General features: G+C 39.1%; 1 protein-coding gene across 1 annotated transcript; it reads right to left on the bottom strand.

The window, feature by feature from the left end:
* Positions 1–2,187: 2,187 nt before the first annotated feature.
* On the bottom strand, positions 2,188–2,568 carry LOC128241121 (protein FAM98B-like). Its single transcript, XM_052958097.1, has one exon. It carries the CDS (start codon positions 2,566–2,568, stop codon positions 2,188–2,190), a length of 381 nt encoding a protein of 126 aa, XP_052814057.1.
* Between the last annotated feature and the right edge of the window lie 22,498 nt (positions 2,569–25,066).

Raw genomic sequence — 25,066 nt, 5'->3', positions numbered from 1 at the left:
TAGGGAGTTATTTTAATTGCAATATGTTGTATTGGTTGTGCATTTTGTATTTTTGGAAGGTTTGAGTTGAGTGATACAGGGCTGTCAGACTTTTCAACCCCAAGACTTTTCAACCCCTTTGTCATTTGTGAAATCAAAAACTTTTCAACCCCTTTGTCATTTCAACCCCTAAAAGTGCTAAGACTTTTCAACCCCACCTTAAACAAAGACTTTTCAACCCCTAATAAATGAAGACTTTTCAACCCTTTAATTTTTCACCTTTTTAAGAAAATAACTACAACAGTAAACAATTTATTTTGAAATTTCTTTTTAAAATTAAGAATATCTTAAGACTAAAAATATAACAAACAAAAGATATGTAATACATACAAAATATACATAGTTCAAACACATGATATTACAATAATTCATTAAATATTTACATTGAAATAAATTTAAAAATGCTCGACTGTTCATTTAGCTAATTAGTCACTTAGCCATAAATCTTCCCTATCTCCCTTAGGAAATCCTCACACAATATATTTTGTACATGGTACTGCTCCATCAATTAGTTACAACAGTGTTTGTTTTTCTTTTAGTTTTAAAAACATTTTGTGATCAATAAAAAAGACAATAAAATGAGTTGAACTTTAAATAAAATTCTTCATAATATTTCAAAATATCATGATTTAGCAGACAATGTTTAAGAAATACAAACGTATACATTGAGTTTAAAGATGTTAAAAATATATTATAGATTGAGTTCCAAATGCTTTCAAATTACATAAGTGTAACATAAGATTTTATTAATGTTTTTTATTTCTCAGTTTAAAAAAATAAGGACATTCAATTATAAAGTGGTATATATGTAAAAAAAAAGCGCTATAAGAATTGTATAGTCTTTTCACATATGCAATTAAAGAATGGAATGAAGATCGCACATCCAATACTTTGGAGAAAAGTGTAACAAATAAGCCAAGCAAATCTCTAATTGTATTACAATAACAACTGGTAACGTTTCTTGCAAAAACAATGAAAAAGACAACACCTGGCTGACAAAAACAATAGGGGTTGAAAAGTCTTTGATATAGGGGTTGAAAAATCTTCAATATGGCTATCAAAATATTCAACTAGGGGTTGAAAAGTCTTTGATTTAGGGGTTATAAAGTCTAAACAGGTAGGGGTTGAACAGTCTTTAAAATAAGGGTTGAAAAGTCTTCATTTTGAGAAGGGGTTGAACAGTCTTGGGGTTGAAAAATCCTGCTCCCAGATACAGAGGTTGCCAGTGAGAACACTCAGTTCCATAAACTTGTAAGTGTACTGTATGTAGCTGCAGATGTCATTAATGTTTTGTTGTTGTTGTCATGTGTTTTACCTTTCTATTGAATGTCATTTATCTCAGTAGTTGTTTGTTAATACGGGCCACTAAGCACTTTACGATATTGTATGAGATAAATCTATTCTTTAACATTTTATGTATTATAACTAAATGTGATGTTGCATAATACTTAATATTGTTTATGTTATATTTTAGTGTGTAGAATCATCAGATTTAACTGAAATGTACTGCAGTCATTGTAATATGTAAATCATATAAACAGTAAAAAAACTAGAAAGCATTAATTTAGTCTTTGTTTTTCTAACAATTGTCCCTTGATAAGAAAAGAAGCTATCACAAATCTGATGTCACATGTAGCTCCAATCACAGTTATTTGATAGCAATGAACTCCTACCTTTGTGTCATGTTACCTGAAATTATTTAAGTTAAATGTCGCTAAATGTATTTTATGTCATACGACACCAAAGCGTGTTGCTCAAAGAGATGCATGAACCTACACTAATGAAAGTTCGTAAAAATGTTGGTGGGTCACCCCGTGGTGTTAAAGGTGCAAACTATATATTTCTTTTAAGTACAATTTAACCACTAAGCTAACGTTTACAATGCTACCAGATTATAGTTTCTTGTAAGTCTGGTTAGTTTTATGCTTACAGTAAACATACTTTTCAGACCAGAGATGTATTGTGCACGTGCATCAAGCTGCTGTGGAGCCAAGTACAGTAGATGTTATGCAGGGTCTTCGTAAAACTCCCGGGTGAAGTTATTCCTATATATTGGGTTGCTAAAAAAAATGAACATTAGAAATGAGAAGTTTATGACAATGTTACTTTGATAAGAAACATCTGTTTGTATATTTGACTGTAAATCTTTTACTGTCTAACTGTATTCCCTGTCCAGTCAACCAATAAGTGGCCCCTATATTCCCCAACCGACCGCCCCCGTCCCCAATAACAGCATCCCGTCCCCGGCCTGCCGCCCTGTCCCCTTGCCTGCAGCCCCGTCTCTCCAAACAGCCCTTTGTCCTCCCGCCAGGACCCCGCCCCACCCCCCAAACTCGCACCCCGCCTTCCCCGTCCCCCCTCCTCCCGCCAGGACCCCGCCCCATCCCCCAAACTCGCACCCCGTCCCCCGTCTGCCCCCGTCCCGCGCCTCCCCCCCTTGCCAGGCAACCCAACCCCCCCGCCTGCCAGCCCCGTCCTGCCCCACCTCCTGACCTGTTGTCCACTTCTTTCCAAACCTTTTCCCACCATAAGTTATTTCGTATTAATGAAGGGCCGGCCAGATAAGTATTACCCTCTTTGGCAGACTGATGTGTAGCCACATTATGTGCTGAAGACAGAGAAATCAGTTGTATAATTCAACATTATTTTATGACAGCATACATTGTATTTGTATAATACTGAATTTACCATTTTCTCATTCCTCTCATTGGAGATGACAACTTCCAAGAAAATGACCTCGGTGGCAAATGTCTTGATAGTCTCGGGAATCCAGGGTCAATCTTGAATCATGCTCACAACAGTTACATAGACCAGCGGCTTGGATGTAAGGTAATGTTAATGTATATAAAATATAAAAGCACAAGATTAAGCGTAAACAATCTAACCGTTACTTTAACGTCATCATTCATTTTAGAGTTGTCACTATATGCCCCTTCTGTATATTACCTACTAGACTAAGTAGATTAGACCTTGCATATTTCTGATACCTTACGCAGTTGTACTAGAGCTCGGCTAGGCTTACCGTAGTACAAAACACGTTATTCATATTGTGGCCACATCTTAGTAATTTGAGGCCAATCCTAAGTAACTTGGGGCCACTACTGAATAGCTTTTCCGTGCCACTACTGAGTACATTCAGGCCACTACTTAGTAACTTGATGCACTACTTATTAACTCGTGGCCACTATTAGGAACTTAAGGCCTTTCTAAGTAACTTGAGGCCACTATTTAGTAACTTGAGGCCACTACTTAGTTACTTGAAGCCACAACTTAGTAACCTGAAGCCACAACTTAGTAACTTGAAGCCACAACTTAGTTACTTGAGGCCACAACTTAGTAACTTGAGGCCACAACTTAGTAACTTGAGGCCACAACTTAGTAACTTGAGGCCACAACTTAGTAACTTGAGGCCACAACTTAGTTACTTGAGGCCGCAACTTAGTAACTTGAGGCCACAACTTAGTAACTTGAGTCCACAACTTAGTTACTTGAGTCAACAACTTAGTAACTTGAAGCCACAACTTAGTTACTTGAGGCCACAACTTAGTTACTTGAGGCCACAACTTAGTAACTTGAGGCCACAACTTAGTAACTTGAGGCCACAACTTAGTAACATGTTGCCACAACTTAGTAACTTGAGGCCACAACTTAGTAACTTGAGGCCACAACTTAGTTACTTGAGGCCACAACTTAGTTACTTGAGTCCACAATTTAGTAACTTGAGGCCACAACTTAGTAACTTGAGGCCACAACTTAGTTACTTGAGGTCACAACTTAGTAACTTGAGGACACAACTTAGTAACTTGTGGTCACGACTTAGTCACTTGAGGCCGCAACTTAGTTACTTGTGGTCACGACTTAGTTTAATCATGGAGGCGTGTAATAAGATTATGTGACGATGTAGGCGGGCGGCGTCTAATAAAAAATTAAAGCAAAATTCAACCTTCTTTATCCTCTATAGTTATCTTGATAAAACTGTCCGAAGATTTCATTTGTCAGAACAAAATATATGGCTATAATGTTGTTTCCCATTAACCATTTGTCTGTATCCTTTGTACTATGAGAATAATTATCAATTTGTTCGCAGAAGCTATTCGACCGGATGACCGTCAGCATCGTTGAAGTTGACAATGTCTCCTGTATGTATCCAATGATTCCAGCGGTGGCCAGATCTCTTGCAGGATGAATAGCGACGTTGACAGTGCAGCACAATGTAGAGTGAGTTCACGATATGTGGTTACTGGTGACACAAATGCACATACTAATATAAATATTAATCAAGGTTAAGTATACCAGTGCATAGTGTATCAGTATATATATATTGATGATACATGTTTAGAATATCTAATGTTCCGGGGCGTACCCAGTAGTCGACGTTAGAGGAGGCTTAACTTACACGTAACCTTTTGACCTGCCCCCTCTCTTCCTGATAACTGATATATATATATATATATATATATATATATATATATATATATATATATATATATATATATATATATGGTTCAGACTGTTGACAGGGGGATGCCAATATATTCCCACGAAAATTTTAACAATTTCTAGTCTGTAATGGTGCGGATTGGTGTGTTATGTTACCCTTTTCTCTTGTATTGAAATATAAAAAAACTCCGATGATTTTAGAGCACTCCTCCCCCTTTTTGACCATTAGTTGACGTTTATCTGCCTTTAAAGTTAAAGGATACCTGGGGCGGGGAATAAAAACAATATCAATAATAAAATTGACAAAAAACAAACAAAACAATCTTGTAATCATGTGGCAAAGTTCAATATCTCAACTGATTTCATCTTGTTGGGTGTGTAAGATTGTTTATACTCGCCCTCGGGCCTTGCTCATTCAGCGATTGCTCCCTTAAGAATATTAGTCATTTCAATTTTTGGAGCATGCTGTGCACAGACAGAATGTAACCCTGGTTTGAGCTTCCCTAGTTCTTTAACGTGCATCAGTGTATAGCACTGACCCCCATTTAACGTCACTGCAGTGAGACAATTAGTATGTTTAGTGAAGCGACAGGGAATAAATACTTTCGACCCCTGGATTGAAAGTGAAGTGTTTATAATTAACAACTAGACCACGGTTCAGCTACGAATTTCGTCTGATGACATCATGCTTTATATATGCTACTTATCCACCATTTCCAAGCAGCACCACATCTTCCAGACATAGATTGCTCGGTGTAGCCTTTTGCACAGCCCTGATGTCCTGAACACGTGTGCATCATGGCACGAGACCGGCCAAATGGCGTTGACACTTGTGAACAATCCTGGGAAAATAATGATTTAGTTATTTGCCAATTAGCTTAACAGCACGTTCAGTCTTACAATTTTATGACATGATTATAAACAACATTCGCCTTTTTAGCTCATTTTTTCGAAAGTAGGTGGGCTATACTATTCGCCCCGGCGTCAGCGTCCGGTTAAAGTTTTAGGGCAATTTGGGATTTTCACTTTTAAGTCCAATACCTTACATTCAATTGAGTTAATACTTCACACAGTTGTTCAGGGCCATCACATGATGAGGTTAGATAACTCCATATTATTCTTTTCACAGATTATGGCCCCTGGTTGACTCTGAAACTTAGGTTAAAGTTTTAGGACAAGTTGGAATATTTATTAATAACTTCTATATCCTTTGTTCAATTGACTTAATACTTCACACAGTTGTTCAGGACCATCACCCAATGAGGTTACAACACTCCTTATCCTTAATACAAGTTATGGCCACTGATTGACTTAGGTTAATGTTTTAGGCAAGTAAAAGTTAATGGCAAGTTGGGATTTTAATAACTTCTATACCGTTCATTAAATGCACTTAATAAAATTCAAAATTATTTACAACCATCTTACAACAAGAAACATAACTCCGTTTTAAGCCAAAATACCAGTTATGGCCCTTGATTTTTTTTCTTTTGCCTGTGGTTAGCGTAACCTGAAAACTATGGGATGGAATTTAACAAAATTTCATACAAAGGTTAAGCACAGTGAGAGTTCAGTGTACATGAACCATAACTCTATTTCCCATAATCACAGAGCCATTTTCCTTTGTTCTTTTTCTATTGACCAGAGGCGGTGCAAAACTTAAAAACAACTGGATTTAATTAAATCTAACGTCATACCATGATGGAATATAATAAGAAAATGACGGATTTAAGAACCATAACTCTATTTTAGCTAATTTCAGAGTTATTTCACTTTGTTTCTTTATCTTGTCATGAGATTTATTTGAACACTACTAAACAGAATTTAATCAAACTGCATACTATGGTAGAGCATAATGAGAGGTACAGTGGACAGGAACCATAACTCTATTTCACCTAAAAAACAGTTATTGCCCTTTGCTATTTTATTCTATCTGGAGCATAGCTCAAAAACTACTGGATGTAACTGAATTAAAATTCATACAGTGATTGAACATAATGCAAGAAAGTGCAGTATGGAACAACCATCTTTCTATTAGAACTTTTTACAGAATAATTGTCCTTTTCACTTTTCCTTGTCCGGAGCATAACTTTAAAACTATTTGATGAAATTCATTAAACTTTATACTTTGGTAAAGCACAGTGATTGGAAGGACAGTAAAAACAAGAGCCATTACTATATTTTATCCTACTAGAGTTATTGGCCATTGTTACTTTTTAACTCGACTATTCGAGGAATATGGAGAGCTATACTACTCAACCAAGCGTCGGCGTTGGCGTCACACCTTGATTCAGATTTTGCGTGCAAGCACACATAGGTTAATATCTCAGCAACTACTTGAGGAATTGCATTGATACTTGATACAATGTTACTCAACCATCAAACCTACTTACTTTGCTTGTTACCACTTTTAGTCAATACCTCAGCGAATACATCCTGTATTGCATTAAAGCTTTACACACATGCTCCCAACCTTTTAACCTTCCTCTTTAATCAAGTAAGATAACTCTATCTTTCATATTATATCTCTTTGCCCCTTTATTTTGCGACTTAATCCTGGTGAGGTCTTGCATGTTAGCAAACATAGGATAATATCTCAGCAATTACTTGATGTATTGCATTGAGTTTTTATACAATGGTATTCAGCCTTCCAACGTTATTGAATAACCAAGTTAGATAACTGTATTTTGCAAAAAATGGCCCTTTATTATTAGACTAAAAATCTGGTTAAAATGTTCCATGTAAATACATTTATGTTAATATCTCAGCACATCATGTATTGCATTGAAATCAATTAAATCTAACAGTGATCCATCCATGTTTCGCCAAAATTGTTCAATCCTTACACTGAAAAAAGGCGGAATAGTCGAGTGGCTGTCTCTGTGACACCTCTTGTTCTTGTCCGGAGAATAATTTGAAAACTAATAAAAGGACTACAAGAACCATAACTTCTTTTCAGCTCATCACAGAGTTCTTGTTCTTTGTTACTTTTCCTTGCCCAAAGCATAACTTGATAAATAAAGGATCAAATTTATTTAGCCCAATGAGAGGAAGTGCAGTGTAGTGAAGTGTACAAGAACCAAAACTCTATTACAGCGAACTACTAACCCTTTGTTTACATTTCCTTATCATCAGCGTAACTTCTGACTTACTCAAATGAGATTCAAATAAATAACTCAGTTTGGTTATGGCCTCTTTTCAAAGAAACAGATTGCAATTCCTGTGTCAAGGCGGCATTCATCGCTCCAATGACAACTCTAGTACAAAGACAGTTATTATACCCCCGACAAACGAAGTTTGAAGGGGGTATATTGGAGTCACCCTGAGGTCGGTCGGTTTGTCAGTCGGTCGGTCCGTTGCAATTTACCTTTTCCAGAGCATAACTTAAAAACTACTGGATGGAATTGGATTAAACTTCATAAAATGGTAAAGCATAATGAGAGGAAGTGCAGTGTACAATAACCATAACTATATTCTTGCTTATTACTGAGTTATTGCCCTTTGTTACCTTTTTTGTCCGGAGTATAACTTGAACTGGATGGAATTCATTGGAACTTCATACAATGGTAAAGCACAGTGAGAGGAAGTGCAGTGTTTAAGAACCATAACTCTACCTAAACTAATAACTGAGTTATTGCCCTTTGTTTTTTGCTGTCATTTTTTTTCCAGACATTAACTTGCAAACTACTAGATGGAATTTATTAGAACTTCATACAATGGTAAAGCACAATGAGAGGAAGTGCAGTGCACAAGAACCATAACTCTATTTCAGCCAATTACAGAGTTTTGCCCTTTGTTACTTTTTCTTGTCCGGAGCATAACTTGAAAACTAATGGATGGAATTTAATAAAACTTCATACAGTGGTACAGCACAATGAGAAGGAGTTCAGCGTACATGAATCACTACACTATTTTAGCAAATTACAGAGTTATTGCCTTTTTCTGTTGTTTTTTTTTTTGTCAAATTGTGCCCAGACAGTAACTTGAAAGGTACTTAAGATGGAATAGCATAAAACTCCATTCAATGATAAATCATAATGAGAGGCAGCGTTCGGGGGTATTAATCACCTTCAGTGATAGCTCTAGTTAAAGATTGATATTTCAAGATGTTTTAAATGGTTATTCGTTTGGAGAATAAAACTATTTAGAATCCAATTAAATCTAATTATGTATTATATTGTTGCAGGTGGATGCGTTGATGTGGAGTGTGTCCTCGGATATGAACCTGACAAGAAGCCCTATCTGCAAGTCCCTCGTGCAGAAAGGCGACAACTCGCTACAGGTAAGTGAAGTTTGGGTTTAAAAAGAAAATATGTATACTGTAAATGACTGGGTATAAGACGATGGGGGTATAAGACACAGACCAAAAAATCCATAAAAAATCTGAGAAAAAACCTTTTAATCTATGTTTTGGGTTAAAGCACGCATAGAAAATATTGTACAGGTTTGTTTTTGAAATGTCAACAACTACAGAAAAGAATAAAGGTTGCGGAAATGTGCGAAAAAACAAGACCATTATCGCATCAGTTTGTAGTATTGGTATGTTAAACAGAACTAAAGGCAGTGCGAGATTTTCACACCTTATCGTACAACTGACAAAAAATATTTTGACAGTGCCAAACGTCCGTCCGTCCGTAAACTTTTACTTTAAACGACATCTCCTCATAAACCGCTTAGCCAATTTCATCCAAACTTCACAGGATTGTTCCTTGGGTGGTCCCCTTTGAAAATTGTTCAAAGAATTGAATTCCATGCAGAACTCTGGTTGCCATGGCAACGGAAAGGAAAACTTCAAAAATCTTCTTCTCCCAAACCACAAGGCTTAGACCATTGATATTTGGTAGGTAGGATCACCAAATGGTCCTCTACCAAGATTGTTCAAATTATGGCTCTTGGGTCAAAATTGGCCCCGCCCCGGGGGGTCATGGGTTTTCTCTATATGTTTATAGTGAAAACTTAAAAAATCTTCTCCTCTGAACTTATTTAGACTAGAGCTTAGATATTTGGCTTGATTCATCGTCTAGTGGACCTTTACAAAGATTGTTCAAATTATGGCCTTGGGGTCGAAATTGGCCCCGTCCCAGGGGGTCATGGGTATTTTCTATATGTTTATAGTTAAAACTTCAAAAATCTTCTCCTCTGAATTGGCCTAGAGCTTAAATATTTGGCATGATTCATCGTCTAGTGGACCTCTACAAAGATTGTTCAAATTATGGCCCTGGGGTCAAAATTGGCCCCGCCCCCGGGGGGGTCATAAGTTTTCTCTATATGTTTATAGTGAAAACTTCATAAATCTTCTCCTCTGAACTTACTTGGACTAGAGCTTAGATATTTGGCATGATTCATTGTCTAGTGGACCTTTACAAAGTTTGTTCAAATTATGGCCCTGGGGTCAAAATTGGCCCCGCCCCAGGGGGGTCATGGGTTTTCTCTATATGTTTATAGTGAAAACTTAAAAAATCTTCTCCTTTGAACTTTCTTGGACTAGAGCTTAGATATTTGGCATGATTCATCGTCTAGTGGACCTCTACAAAGATTGTTCAAATTATGGCCTTGTGTTCAAAATTGGCTCCACCCCTGGGGGGTCATGGGTATACTCGATATGTTTATAGTTAAAACTTCAAAAATCTTCTCCTCTGAACTTACTTGGCCTAGAGCTTAGATATTTAGCATGATTCATCGTCTAGTGGACATCTACAAAGATTGTTCAAATTATTGCCCTGGGGTCAAAATTGGCCCCGCCCCGGGGGGTCATGGGTATTTTCTATATGTTTATAGTTAAAACTTCAAAAATCTTCTCCTCTTGACTTACTTGGACTAGAGCTTAGATATTTGGCATGATTCATCGTCTAGTGGACCTCTACAAAGTTTGTTCAAATTATGGCCTTGGGGTCAAAATTGGCCCAGCCACGGCGGGTTAGGATTTTCTCTATATGTTTATAGTTAAAACTTCAAAAATCATCTCCTCTGAACTTACGTGGCTTAGAGCTTAGATATTTGGCATGATTCATCGTCTAGTGGACCTCTACAAAGTTTGTTCAAATTATGGCCCTGGGGTCAAAATTGGCCACACCCCGGGGCTGATGGGTTTTCTCTATATGTGTTATAGTGAAAACTTAAAAAATCTTCTCCAACCTGAGTTCATTAATAAAAGCAATTAAACTAATTCTTGTTGTTCACTCACCAGACTCCATATGTATGTTTAATTATTGTTCAATTCAATTTATTATTCAAAATAGTATTGAATAACTTTAATCAAAAAATATTTTTGTTTAAATTATAAACGTCTTGCGATATACCCTATCCCGAACTTCAACTGCCGTTTTAACCCGTATATATTTAATCAATATGAGGCGAGTAACATCCCTTTCTACATAAATCTAAAATTCTCAGCTTGAAATCGACCTCAGAAAAAAAGTTGTTACTGGGTATTATATGCAGGCATTTTTTACATCGAAATCTGAGGGAAAAAAAGTGTGTCTAATACCCAGTCATTTACGGTATATATAAATGAAAATGCTGATGATTTTAGTTACTGATGGCTATGAAGTCAAAATGAACCTAAAAGGGAGTGCCGCCGCCAAGAGACTTGGCGATTTATGTATGAATAACATTTTCGTAAGAAAACCCAGCTGTACTAAAGGATTTCTCTACTTAATTATTTCGTTTTATCGAATGTATTCTTTAAAATGCCTCGTACCTAATTGGCATGGTAGAATGTAATGTGTATAAACAGGTTTGAAAAACCTTAATGTAATAAAGTTAATTATACACCGAGAATCTGGGGACTTCATGGGAGTTGTGTTTGTTGTGTCCCTTCCGGTATAAAAAATATTGTGTTGTATGTAGCTCCAAAAGAATTGCACCTACACACATAAAACTTCATAAGTATGTTGGCCAGCATGGGATATTGTTCACCTGCCATTTCTGTCACATTGAACTCGGTCTAACATGTTATGGCCCCATGATATTTTAAAAATGATCTTAAAAAACTGTGTTGCATATAGCTGTTAATGTATTGCACTAACACTCCTGAAACTTCATATGAATGTTGGTCAGCATGGACTGTTGCCCACCTGCCATTTCTTTCACACTGCACTAGGTCTTCCAAGAATTGGCCATACACTTTGTAAAAATAGTCTGAATAGCTTTTGAATACATGAAGTACTAAAAGTATTGTACTCTGTAGAATGCCTTAAATGTTCATAAAACTTTATAGAAATGTTGGTTAGCATGGGCTGTGGTGCACCTGCCATTTCTTTCACATATAAATATGTCTTACAATACAATAAATTATTGCCTTTGACTTTGTACATTGACTGTTGTAAATGGTCTTAAAATGGTCACTCATTAATTTCACAACTCATCATTTAACCATTCCTGTGTCCAGATGGCATATGTTTTTTTTTTGTCATGATTGTGTTAGTTAAATCATTCGATTTCAAGGTGAATGTAAGCAGAAATACAACAATGAACTCCAAGTCAGGAGGGTTGCGGAGATATCAGGGGGCAAGTTGCCATGTAAAACCATCTTTCTCACCCATCTACCCACATATGAGGAGTCCAGCACTGCTGAACAGGTATAAACATTTTTTTTTGTAATTCACTTTGCAAAGCGCTTTTGATTAAACTATAGGGTCTAAGCTCTGATGCATTTTAAAAACAAGTAAAATTGAATTGTTTTGAATTTTTGCCTGACTATAAATGAAATATATTTTACAAATAAGCCACAAACCATTAATTTCTCAACTCTCTAAAATAAGAAATACTTACGATGAGTTTACTGAACATAACACTTTCACTTTTCCCCATTTCAGAGTCTTATGACATCCTACAGCAGGTTTTCCAGCTGGCCAACTTAAAGAAATTGCGCTTCCTGGCCATCCCTGCCTTGGGGACGGGCTACCTAAACTACCCCAACACTATAGCTGCACGTTGCATTTATGACACAGTGCTGGACTGGGCTGCTAAAAACCCAAAGGCTTCACTGAAAATGGTCCGGTTTGTGATGTATAACAAGGACACAGAAGCACAGCAGGTGACAGCATTTTTTCAACTTGATTTTAATAAGAAAGTTAGGGATCTGTTTAAATTTATGCCGCATCAAATCATATCTTTTCTTCAAAGCTTATCAGTTTTGACTAACGTTATACACTTGTCAGTAATACTAAAGGCATTCTTATTTTATAACATGTTTGTAAACACAACTTACAGTTTCCAACAAACCTGACCCTTTGTTAAAGTATAAATAATAGAAAAGGAATTTCCATGTCAGGCTTACAGGATCTGTCACCTGCGTTGCCAGGGTCGTGAGGCGAGACTTCAGCGACATTAAGATGGTAGGTGTCTATTGCTTTAGAAATGTTGTAAAATAGAATGCATGTTACATATAAGTGATATAAGTGAATAATCTTATTAAGGAAAGGCATTTTTCGGAAATGGGGCAGTGGTGACAACACCCAACATGGGGACCAACTTAAGCAATAAGTGATGGTGGGTTGCCATTGCTCTGTTGCCCATTGTGAGCATACCTGTTATCTGTTAGGGGACTGACATGTACCTGACAAGCATTCCAAATTATCCATTTTATCTTTTAATTAATATTCAGATACGGTTTTCAGTAACCATTTTAAGCCTACACATCTGAAGGTAAATCTTTTTCATAATATTAAACATTTTATCATAGAGGTATGTTTTTGCAATTCACAAAGTTTTAGAATGTATAGGTATATTTATTTGTCCACTGTTTGTTGAAGGTTCCAAGGGTCAAGGTACTTTATGCGAATATTCCACACAGAACATCCTTCCTACCAATCTCCTAACCACTCCCCAGGCAGTTTACATGCTCCGTCAGGGAAAACACACTGCTTTCAAAGCTGCATTCGCAACTATTTATTTAACACTTCTGTTGTACATGGTTGTAATTTTTTGAGGGGTTAATTTTTTACTCTTTATTGTGCATCAATAAGGTCTCAACTTCAACCTTAGTCAAACATTAAATTTAAGGTACCGGTAGCTTTCGGATGATCACATATTGCTAATGTTTAACCTTGCAGAGTTGGTCAAATAAAAATTCCACAAAATGCAAGCAATTTACATATTAGTGTCAATAACCTTTTCTTTGTTTAGATCATTTTTGTGTCGCCTGAAAAGACGACATATAGGGGTTACTTTTGTCGGCGGCGGCGTCCGCGTCCCATGTTTGCTTGTCCGGGGTATATCTCCTAAACTATTAGTGGTATCAACTTGAAATTTCATATGTAGATAGATCTAATTGAGAGCAAGTGCAGTGCACAAGAACTGTTACTCTTGCTTCCATATTTTAGAGTAATTGCCCTTTGTTATTTTTCATGCTAAAAGTTTTGTCCGGGCATATCTTGTAGAATATAAGAGTTATCAACTTGAAACTTCATTTGTAGATAGATCTCATGGAGGGCAAGTGCAGTACACAATAACAGTAACTCTTGCTTTCTTAAGTTTAAAGTTATTGCCCTTTGTTAATTTTCATGCTTAAAGTTTTGTCCGGGGCATATTTTGAAGAATATAAGAGATATCAACTTGAAACTTCATAGCTAGATAGATCTCATTGAGGGCAAGTGCAGTGCACAAGAACCGTTACTCTTGCTGCCATATTTTTAGAGTTATTGCCCTTTGTTAATTGTCTTGCTGAGGTTTTGTCCGTGGCATATCTCGAAAACTATAGGAGGTATCAACCTGAAACTTATTCCGTAGGTATATCTGATTGAGGGAAAGTGCAGTGCACAAAAACCGTAACTCTTGCACCTATATGTTTAGAGTTAATGCCCTTTGTTAATTTTCATGCTTAAAGTTTTGTCCGGGGCATATCTTGAATAATATAAGAGATATCAACTTGAAACTTCATAGCTAGATAGATCTCATTAAGGGCAAGTGCAGTGCACAAGAACCGTAACTCTTGCTGCCATATTTTTTAGAGTTATTGCCATTTGTTAATTTTCATGCTTAGGTTTTGTCCGTGGCATATCTCGTAAACTATAGGAGGTATCAACCTGAAACTTATTCCGTAGGTATATCTAATTGAGGGAAAGTGCAGTGCACAAAAACCGTAACTCTTGCATCTATATGTTTAGAGTTATTGCCCTTAGTTAATTTTCAAGCTTAAATTTTTTCCGTGGCATTTTTCGAAAATTATAAGAGTTATCAACTTGAAACTTTATAGATAGATATATCTTATTGAAGGGGATCACAGTACACGAAAATGTATCTCTTGCTTCCATATTAGAGTTATTGCCCTTTGTTAATTTTCATGTTTAACTTTACCTTGCACACTTTTTTAGCTCACCAGAGCTCAAAGTGCTCAAGGTGAGCTATTGTGATCGGTCTTTGTCCGTCGTCCGTCCGTCAACAATTGCTTAAAGAACATCTCCTTTGAAACTACCTGGCCAAATTCAATGAAGTAAATAATTCGTCAGGCGACACATCCGACTCGCAGAGTTCAAGTTTAATTCTTTAGCTTATGTCTTCTCATTTTGATAACAAACTTTATGTGTATTTCAAGACTCAATTACATCAAAACTAGGGTAAGATAACATCCTTTTGGCTAGAAGTTGAAACTGGCTTGGTGCGATTTATCATGCCATTATAACTTTTTGGTCTGATGATAGCGGATGCTAAATTTCAAAAAAGGTGCATTATAAATTGAATTTGAGTGGAAGTGGTCTATTGGAATAAATGTGCAGTTGTCCTGGCTCTCACCAAGGGGTTGTTAGTTCCCCAACCAGGGTTTCTGCCCAGGAAACAGACTCAAAATATTGAGCAAATGGAGAAAAATCACATAAGTGTAAACTAGTACCATACCAAAAGCTTGCTGCAGTTCCCCATTAGCACATGTTTCTTCATTATGTGTCAGAAATTTACATAATTCATTGATTGGATATACTAGATAATTTGCTATCATAAAACAAATATAATACAAAATTGAGTATAAATGGAGGAAACTATTAAGTTTGTTAACAATCAAAATATTTAATAAATAGCCTTCTGACCAGGTGGGTATGGGAATTTCAAAATGTAATTAATATAAGCTTTGATAAAGTTTGATCTGCAAAACTAAAATGAATTGAAATTTGTTTATTCCATCAGGATGTGTGCTGGTGCCAATACAGCTTAACGTCAGCATTGGAGACATACTGACAACGAAGGCAGAAGCCATTGTGAATGGGGTTGGTTCTGGGTTCGAGATGAATGGAGTCATTGCTCAAGCTTTGCTCAAGAAATGCCCTAACATCCTGCCTGAATGCCAGCAGAAGAGTAAGATCTTACAGGAATATTTTACAGTTACCTGTTTGCAACATATTGTTTAAGTAAGATTTTATAATTTAAGTTTATAGTTTAATTTTGAACCTCCTCCTCCTCCCTAAAAAAAATAACAAAAAAACAACAACAACAAAAACAAACAAATACATAACAAACCCACACAATAACATGTTTTTCAGAGGATGATCTGAAAAAGAATGGAGTTGAGATGACCAAAGTGGAAGGTCTGTCTGCTTCCTGTGTGATCCATGTGATGTGGCAGGTCTCGCTCTCTAACTGGAGGTCAAAGATGACTGCCTGTCTGAAGAAGGCACATAAACACAGCCTCAAGAGTGTGGCCTTCCCAGTGTTGGGTTCAGGTGGGTAATTTTGTCCTGTGTGGGGTGGCTGGTGGCTCTCTCTTAGTGGATATCCAAGATTGCTGTGGGGTGAGAGTGGTATAGTGATATAGGTCTCCGCCTATCACCCAAGAGGACAAGGGTTCAAGCCCCACAAGGGTTACTTTATCATAGCCTCAATAAGAACACAGTACTGGTTTCTGCCCAGAAAAAGGACAAGAGAGTGATTCATAGCAGCTATCAGATGACTACAATCGAGCAAAAATAAATTAGTATAAACAAAGAGTGCTGCCCTTTTAAATCACCCTTGCAAACTAAGTCTTGCCCATACTGGTAAATCTCAGACCAATTAGTGAATAAAAAATGCATAGGGTTGCACAATCAGACTTCTTTCATCATACTTAATCAGAAAAATCAGGGAATAGTGGCTAAGTGAGTGAGGGCTCTTTAATAGGGGAAAAGTAAATAGCTGCAGTAAATGGCTAATTAAAAAGAAATATTATTGTGTTTTGTGTGAAAGTTATAATAGATGATTGATGACCTTTGGGTGTCCAAGAATTAAATTATTTTTTAAATATAATTACCGGTATGGGCGTCTGAATTTCTAGAGTGTCCAAACTCTGAGGTAAATTACGGTAGCTGCAGTAAATGGCTAAATAAAAAGAAAAATTATTCTATTTTGTGTCAATGCTCAAGATTGTATATAATTCAAGATATCTCTGTTTTCAGATTGACAACATGGTAGATCCGAGAATCCTTGTGGATGTTAAATTTGACAAAAATTCAGGCATCTTCACCTTAAACAGCCCTTCAAACCAGGTCAGCGCAGCGATTGACTGCATCCACAACAAGATGCGACAATGCAAGCGCCAAGAGAGCACACAAGAGCTCGCAAAGCTCCTATATTATTCTCGAATCCAGTGGCATTGGCTTTGTGAAGATAGGACGGCGCAGGAAACAAAGGAGTAAGCCTATAGTGAGCTGCCAAATTATGCAATAGAGATGGCCTACATAGACAATAAAGATACTGTGGAATTGACATCCAAGGATGGGAAGGTGTACATAATTGACTTCAAGAAACTTGTGGAGTATCAGAAACTGAACAAAGGGGACACTGTGCATGTGGTCAGGAAGGATGTACTCAAAGGTAGGGTATTATGTAAAACTTGGATGTGGAATTAATGCTGCCAATAAAGAATATTGTAATAAGGTAAACGCTTGCTTTAGTTAAGGCCCATTTTATAAGGAGTTTAATGTCAGATGACAGTAAACTAAGCACCTGAGAAATGCTATTTAGGTGGTTAAGATGTGCACCTGGGGTTTTGTCTCAAGCTGAACTAAGTCAAACAAAGAGTTATGGCCCATTCATTAGCAAAAATTGGCATTTCTCGACTTGAGTCACTCAAATCTCCAATACTGAATAAACAGATGACATGAAAGCTTAAGGGAATGTTGTTGGGGTGATGAAGTTGTGTACCTGGGGTTTTAACCTTGGACAAACAAGAAGTCATAGTTGCATAATCCTTTAATACCAGGCTATTTTGACCAATTTCAGTTAATTGGAATTTTTCACTGCTCTAAAAGAGATCAACATATCTATTTATGTTGTTACTGCTGGGATTTAATATTTGCATTTTTGTTTGTGAATAGACTAGATTGTAAAATTAAAAATCCAGCAAAATAATGAATAATACGGGTTATCCAATTATTAAATAATGAAGTCGCAAAATTAGAAAAACCAAAAAGACTGCTCATCAATGTGACCAATCTACAGTATTTGGCACTTTGTTAAATGTATAATTCTCTCTTAGCTGAGCTGGTCCAGCTCCCTGCCTCGTAGATGCCTATGAGCAATAATGAGAATGTGAAGAAGGTTGCATTGCCACGAGAGAAGAAGTACTCAGGTGGAACGGGAATTTATCCAGCAGGCGCGTAACGGGGCGTACTCCCTGAAGAACAAGAACAGTCAGAATATACGGCAGCCCCTTCCCTAAATTTGCCACGAATTGGACGTGGAAAATGGATGGCAGTTGGTGGAGTATTGGAACGGGTGGCACTTGGTGTAAAACGATGAAAAACAGAATAAAATGGGACTTTGATCTAATTTTTCACCATTTTCCACCAAATGCCACCCCAACGTGGCAGTTGGTGGAGTATTGGAACATTTTCAACCAAATGCCACGTGGCAAATTTTTTCACCAAATGCCACCCCAACGTGGCAGTTGGTGGAGTATTGGAACGTTTTCCACCAAATGCCACGTGGTTTTTTGGTTTTTAATATGATAAAAAAAACAGTTACCTTATAATCAATCCATTTTATTAAACAAAACTGCACAATTTTTTTTCTCACTATTTGAAGTTCCACAAAATTAATGCTAGTAACTGTCAGAAGATTCAAATATTTTGAGGAGATTTTCTAGCAGAGAGGTCATTCCGAGTTTAAATCAAACATTAATGGGATCCCTGTACCTTTGGGGAAATAGCAACAGAGCACATGTACACAGAAAACTTAGTTTAACTCATCATTATCATGATCATGATAATCATCATCACATTGTTGTTGTTGTTATCATCAACATCATCATCATCATCATCACCATCATCAATAACAACATGTTGTTGTTATTGTCACCACCACCACAATCATTATGATCACTATCACCACCACCACAATCATCATAATCACCAATACCATCACAATCATATTCACCAACACCACAATGAACTACCAACAACACCACAATTGTCAAAATCAACCACCACCACCACCACAATCATCATAATCACCACCACCACAATCATCATAATTACCACCACCACCACCACCACCACCATCATAATCATCATCAATAGAACCACCAACATCATAATCATCATCAATAGAACCACCAACATCATAATCATCATCAATAGAACCACCAACATCGTAATCATCATCAATATAACCAGCAACATTACCAGTTAGTTTTAAATAGTAGCATATGTAATGATGCTAAAACAGCAGCATGAACAGCAACTGTCGTAAATGCTATTATTATTCCATGATGATAAGTAATGGTTCCATTTAACAGAACTCTTGAGATTTTCTAAGTCTTTTTTCACCAAAATGCCACCCAAAAAATTAACTAAGTTCATTTTTTCACCAACTGCCATATGAAAAATTAACTAAGTCCAACTTTTTCACCAAGTGCCACATGGAAAAAAAACTGAGTTCAATTTTACACCAACTGCCACCTCCAGTTGGGTGGAAATTTCATGGCAGTTGGTGGAATTCTTGATATTCCACCAAGTGCCACCCATTTTCCACCAAGTGCCACCCATTTGCCATGGATTTGGGTGGCATTTGGTGGAAGTTGGTGGCAAATTTAGGGAAGGGAGTTGTAAAGGTAAGTTGATGATGGGTATAATTTGTCAGAAAGTGTGATCTTTAATTAGTTTGAGGTCAGTACCAGTTTGTAAAATAATTCTGAAAAATGTATTGAAAATGGCAAAATTGATGGTCACTGGCAATCGTATATTCTGTGCTTTAGAACATCAAATTTATCAGTATTAACATCTCAGTATTAGCATCACTGATAATTCTTTAAAGCCTTTTTTTAACTTTTAAAAACATAAGACTGCAATTTCATATCAGGGCGGCGTTCGGGGGTATTAATCACCTTCAGTGATAGCTCTAGTTCAGTATGTACTGTTTGTTATATCAAATCAAGTTAAATGTATATGAACCAATATAAGTATGCATGTTTTCTAAACAGTGAATAAACATACTCTTTTGTAAGAGCAATGGATCCCCCTGCCAACCTTTTGGGAATTTTCATTGATAAGTGTGGTAATCTGTTTTACAGGACTTTGTCCAGTGTGACATAGAAAGGATATCTGCATCCAATATTGTCCAGCCTTCAACCAACCAGGAGAACTACTTTTTCTTGAATCCCTACATCTTTCGGCTCACAATGCAAATGTAGGTAAGCTGCATTTACAATTTTCAACGTACATCCTGCTAAAGCGATTGTCACATGAAAAATGTTGCGTGAATTAAAATTCCGCATTAATCCGTGCTGTAAGGACATCTCGTCCTAATCCACTTCGACAATTTTGATAAAACTTCACAGATATATTTTTTGACGGTCAATTTGATCACAGAAATGCCTTCCATTCAGAGCTCATATTACTAAGAAAGTATTCTTCACAAAAACCGTATGCCTAGAACTTAAAATTTTGTTGTGTAAGGTTGTCTAGTGGTTTTCTACAAAGAAAACATTTGAAGCTCTGGGGTCAAAATCTACCATGCACTTGGTGTTGCTTGTTTAAAAAATACATAGAAAACTTTGAAAATCTTTTGCCTAAATCAACTGGGCCTGACCCTTGATAATTTGTTTGTAGCAACATATAGTCGTCCTTACCCAAGTGTGTTCATACTATGCCCCAGGGGTCAAAATGTGTCCGGACCTGTGTATCACCAGTTTCTTATGTACCTCCTATCCCTTTCTTTGAAACCATTATACTTATACTCTTGTTATTGTGTTTGTATAATATGATAGAACTCTACCATGTTTATTAAAATGGGTCAAAACTGGCCCCGCCATGGCGGTCACAAGTTTTCTATATAACAGTTTATATAAAAACTACTTTGAAAATAATCTTATCCCAAACCATAGGCCTACATCAGACCTTTGATAATGTGTTTGTTGCATCATAAAGTGGTTTCTAACATGTATGAACACATTTTGTTCTGGGGTTCACAAGTAGCTTACATACTTCAGGGTAATCATTGAAAATCTTTAATATTTGGTATGTAGAAATTTAATATTATGATGGCTCAATTAAACATCTGCTCTTAAACCTCATGGGCAAGATTTATGATATTTGGTATTCAGCATCATGTAGTGGCCCTTTACCAAAATTGACCAACTAATGTCCCTGGAATAAAAGGTTGCACAGCCCCAGCGGTCACAAGTTTTCAATATACTTTAAAATGCTAAAATATCCCTGGTCCAGTCATGGCGGTCCCCGAATTTCTATTAATTTCTATAGTTATACCATCAACATAATATTCTCTAAACCTGCATGGCCAAGACCTTCATATTTCGTATGTAGTCTCTTGTCATGAACCTTAACTAAGATTGTTAAAAATTATTTCCATGGGGGCCACCCACTGGACTGTTTGATCATTTAAATTAGCTGACCGATATGGGGCCCTTTTATTTTGACTAATCATTATTAGATTAATAGATTAAATGACCGGTTCATCCATCTATTAGTTTATTTATTCAATCCTTGCCTTCTTTATTGTTTTATTCAGATATTTATTCTTTTCATGCTCTTATTTCAGTCGGCCATTCTATATCAGCCAATATCCTGCGTGCTCAAGTTCCAGCCTTCAAGACCTTTCTCCCAGACCATTTGTACATCACGGCGCAGGTCACACGCGCCCCCTTCAAGAAACGCAATCATCTTAGTCTGTTCCAGCCTGCAAGACCTTCCTCCCAGACCATTTGTACATCACGGCGCAGGTCACACGCGCCCCCTTCAAGAAACGCAATCATTTTAGTCTGTTCCAGCCTGCAAGACCTTCCTCCCAGACCATTTGTACATCACGGCGTAGGTCACACGCGCCCCCTTCAAGAAACGCAATCATATTAGTCTGTTCCAGCCTGCAAGACCTTCCTCCCAGACCATTTGTACATCACGGCGCAGGTCACACGCGCCCCCTTCAAGAAACGCAATCATCTTAGTCTGTTCCAGCCTGCAAGACCTTCCTCCCAGACCATTTGTACATCACGGCGCAGGTCACACGCGCCCCCTTCAAGAAACGCAATCATCTTAGTCTGTTCCAGCCTGCAAGACCTTCCTCCCAGACCATTTGTACATCACGGCGCAGGTCACACGCGCCCCCTTCAAGAAACGCAATCATCTTAGTCTGTTCCAGCCTGCAAGACCTTCCTCCCAGACCATTTGTACATCACGGCGCAGGTCACACGCGCCCCCTTCAAGAAACGCAATCATCTTAGTCTGTTCCAGCCTGCAAGACCTTCCACCCAGACCATTTGTACATCACGGCGCAGGTCACACGCGCCCCCTTCAAGAAACGCAATCATCTTAGTCTGTTCCAGCCTGCAAGACCTTCCTCCCAGACCATTTGTACATCACGGCGCAGGTCACACGCGCCCCCTTCAAGAAACGCAATCATCTTAGTCTGTTCCAGCCTGCAAGACCTTCCTCCCAGACCATTTGTACATCACGGCGCAGGTCACACGCGCCCCCTTCAAGAAACGCAATCATCTTAGTCTGTTCCAGCCTGCAAGACCTTCCTCCCAGACCATTTGTACATCACGGCGCAGGTCACACGCGCCCCCTTCAAGAAACGCAATCATCTTAGTCTGTTCCAGCCTGCAAGATCTTCCTCCCAGACCATTTGTACATCACGGCGCAGGTCACACGCGCCCCCTTCAAGAAACGCAATCATCTTAGTCTGTTCCAGCCTGCAAGACCTTCCTCCCAGACCATTTGTAAATCACGGCGCAGGTCACACGCGCCCCCTTCAAGAAACGCAATCATCTTAGTCTGTTCCAGCCTGCAAGACCTTCCTCCCAGACCATTTGTACATCACGGCACAGGTCACACGCGCCCCCTTCAAGAAACGCAATCATCTTAGTCTGTTCCAGCCTGCAAGACCTTCCTCCCAGACCATTTGTACATCACGGCGCAGGTCACACGCGCCCTCTTCAAGAAACGCAATCATCTTAGTCTGTTCCAGCCTGCAAGACCTTCCTCCCAGACCATTTGTACATCACGGCGCAGGACACACGCGCCCCCTTCAAGAAACGCAATCATCTTAGTCTGTTCCAGCCTGCAAGACCTTCCTCCCAGACCATTTGTACATCACGGCGCAGGACACACGCGCCCCCTTCAAGAAACGCAATCATCTTAGTCTGTTCCAGCCTGAAAGACCTTCATCCCAGACCATTTGTACATCACGGCGCAGGTCGCACGCGCCCCCTTCAAGAAACGCAATCATCTTAGTCTGTTCCAGCCTGCAAGACCTTCCTCCCAGACCATTTGTACATCACGGCGCAGGTCACACGCGCCCCCTTCAAGAAACGCAATCATCTTAGTCTGTTCCAGCCTGCAAGACCTTCCTCCCAGACCATTTGTACATCACGGCGCAGGAAACACGCGCCCCCTTCAAGAAACGCAATCATCTTAGTCTGTTCCAGCCTGCAAGACCTTCCTCCCAGACCATTTGTACATCACGGCGCAGGTCACACGCGCCCCCTTCAAGAAACGCAATCATCTTAGTCTGTTCCAGCCTGCAAGACCTTCCTCCCAGACCATTTGTACATCACGGCGCAGGTCACACGCGCCCCCTTCAAGAAACGCAATCATCTTAGTCTGTTCCAGCCTGCAAGACCTTCCTCCCAGACCATTTGTACATCACGGCGCAGGTCACACGCGCCCCCTTCAAGAAACGCAATCATCTTAGTCTGTTCCAGCCTGCAAGACCTTCCTCCCAGACCATTTGTACATCACGGCGCAGGACACACGCGCCCCCTTCAAGAAACGCAATCATCTTAGTCTGTTACAGCCTGCAAGACCTTCCTCCCAGACCATTTGTACATCACGGCGCAGGTCACACGCGCCCCCTTCAAGAAACGCAATTATCTTAGTCTGTTCCAGCCTGCAAGACCTTCCTCCCAGACCATTGGTACATCACGGCGCAGGTCACACGCGCCCCCTTCAAGAAACGCAATCATCTTAGTCTGTTCCAGCCTGCAAGACCTTCCTCCCAGACCATTTGTACATCACGGCGCAGGTCACACGCGCCCCCTTCAAGAAACGCAATCATCTTAGTCTGTTCCAGCCTGCAAGACCTTCCTCCCAGACCATTTGTACATCACGGCGCAGGTCACACGCGCCCCTTTCTAGAAACGCAATCATCTTAGTCTGTTCCAGCCTGCAAGACCTTCCTCCCAGACCATTTGTACATCACGGCGCAGGTCACACGCGCCCCCTTCAAGAAACGCAATCATCTTAGTCTGTTCCAGCCTGCAAGACCTTCCTCCCAGACCATTTGTTCATCACGGCGCAGGTCACACGCGCCCCCTTCATGAAACGCAATCATCTTAGTCTGTTCCAGCCTGCAAGACCTTCCTCCCAGACCATTTGTACATCACGGCGCAGGACACACGCGCCCCCTTCAAGAAACGCAATCATCTTAGTCTGTTCCAGCTTGCAAGACCTTCCTCCCAGACCATTTGTACATCACGGCGCAGGACACACGCGCCCCCTTCAAGAAACGCAATCATCTTAGTCTGTTCCAGCCTGCAAGACCTTTCTCCCAGACCATTTGTACATCACGGCGCAGGTCACACGCGCCCCCTTCAAGAAACGCAATTATCTTAGTCTGTTCCAGCCTGCAAGACCTTCCTCCCAGACCATTTGTACATCACGGCGCAGGTCACACGCGCCCCCTTTAAGAAACGCAATCATCTTAGTCTGTTCCAGCCTGCAAGACCTTCCTCCCAGACCATTTGTACATCACGGCGCAGGTCACACTCGCCCCATTCAAGAAACGCAATCATCTTAGTCTGTTCCAGCCTGCAAGACCTTCCTCCAAGACCATTTGTACATCACGGCGCAGGTCACACGCGCCCCCTTCAAGAAACGCAATCATCTTAGTCTGTTCCAGCCTGCAAGACCTTCCTCCCAGACCATTTGTACATCACGGCGCAGGTCACACGCGCCCCCTTCAAGAAACGCAATCATCTTAGTCTGTTCCAGCCTGCAAGACCTTCCTCCCAGACCATTTGTACATCACGGCGCAGGACACACGCGCCCCCTTCAAGAAACGCAATCATCTTAGTCTGTTCCAGCCTGCAAGACCTTCCTCCCAGACAATTGTTCATCACGGCGCAGGTCACACGCGCCCCCTTCAAGAAACGCAATCATCTTAGTCT

This window comes from Mya arenaria, chromosome 7 (genome assembly GCF_026914265.1).
Source record: "Mya arenaria isolate MELC-2E11 chromosome 7, ASM2691426v1".
NCBI lineage: Eukaryota > Metazoa > Mollusca > Bivalvia > Myida > Myidae > Mya > Mya arenaria.
Note: the sequence above shows the minus strand (reverse complement) of the source record. Positions and strands in the feature narration are given on the sequence as shown.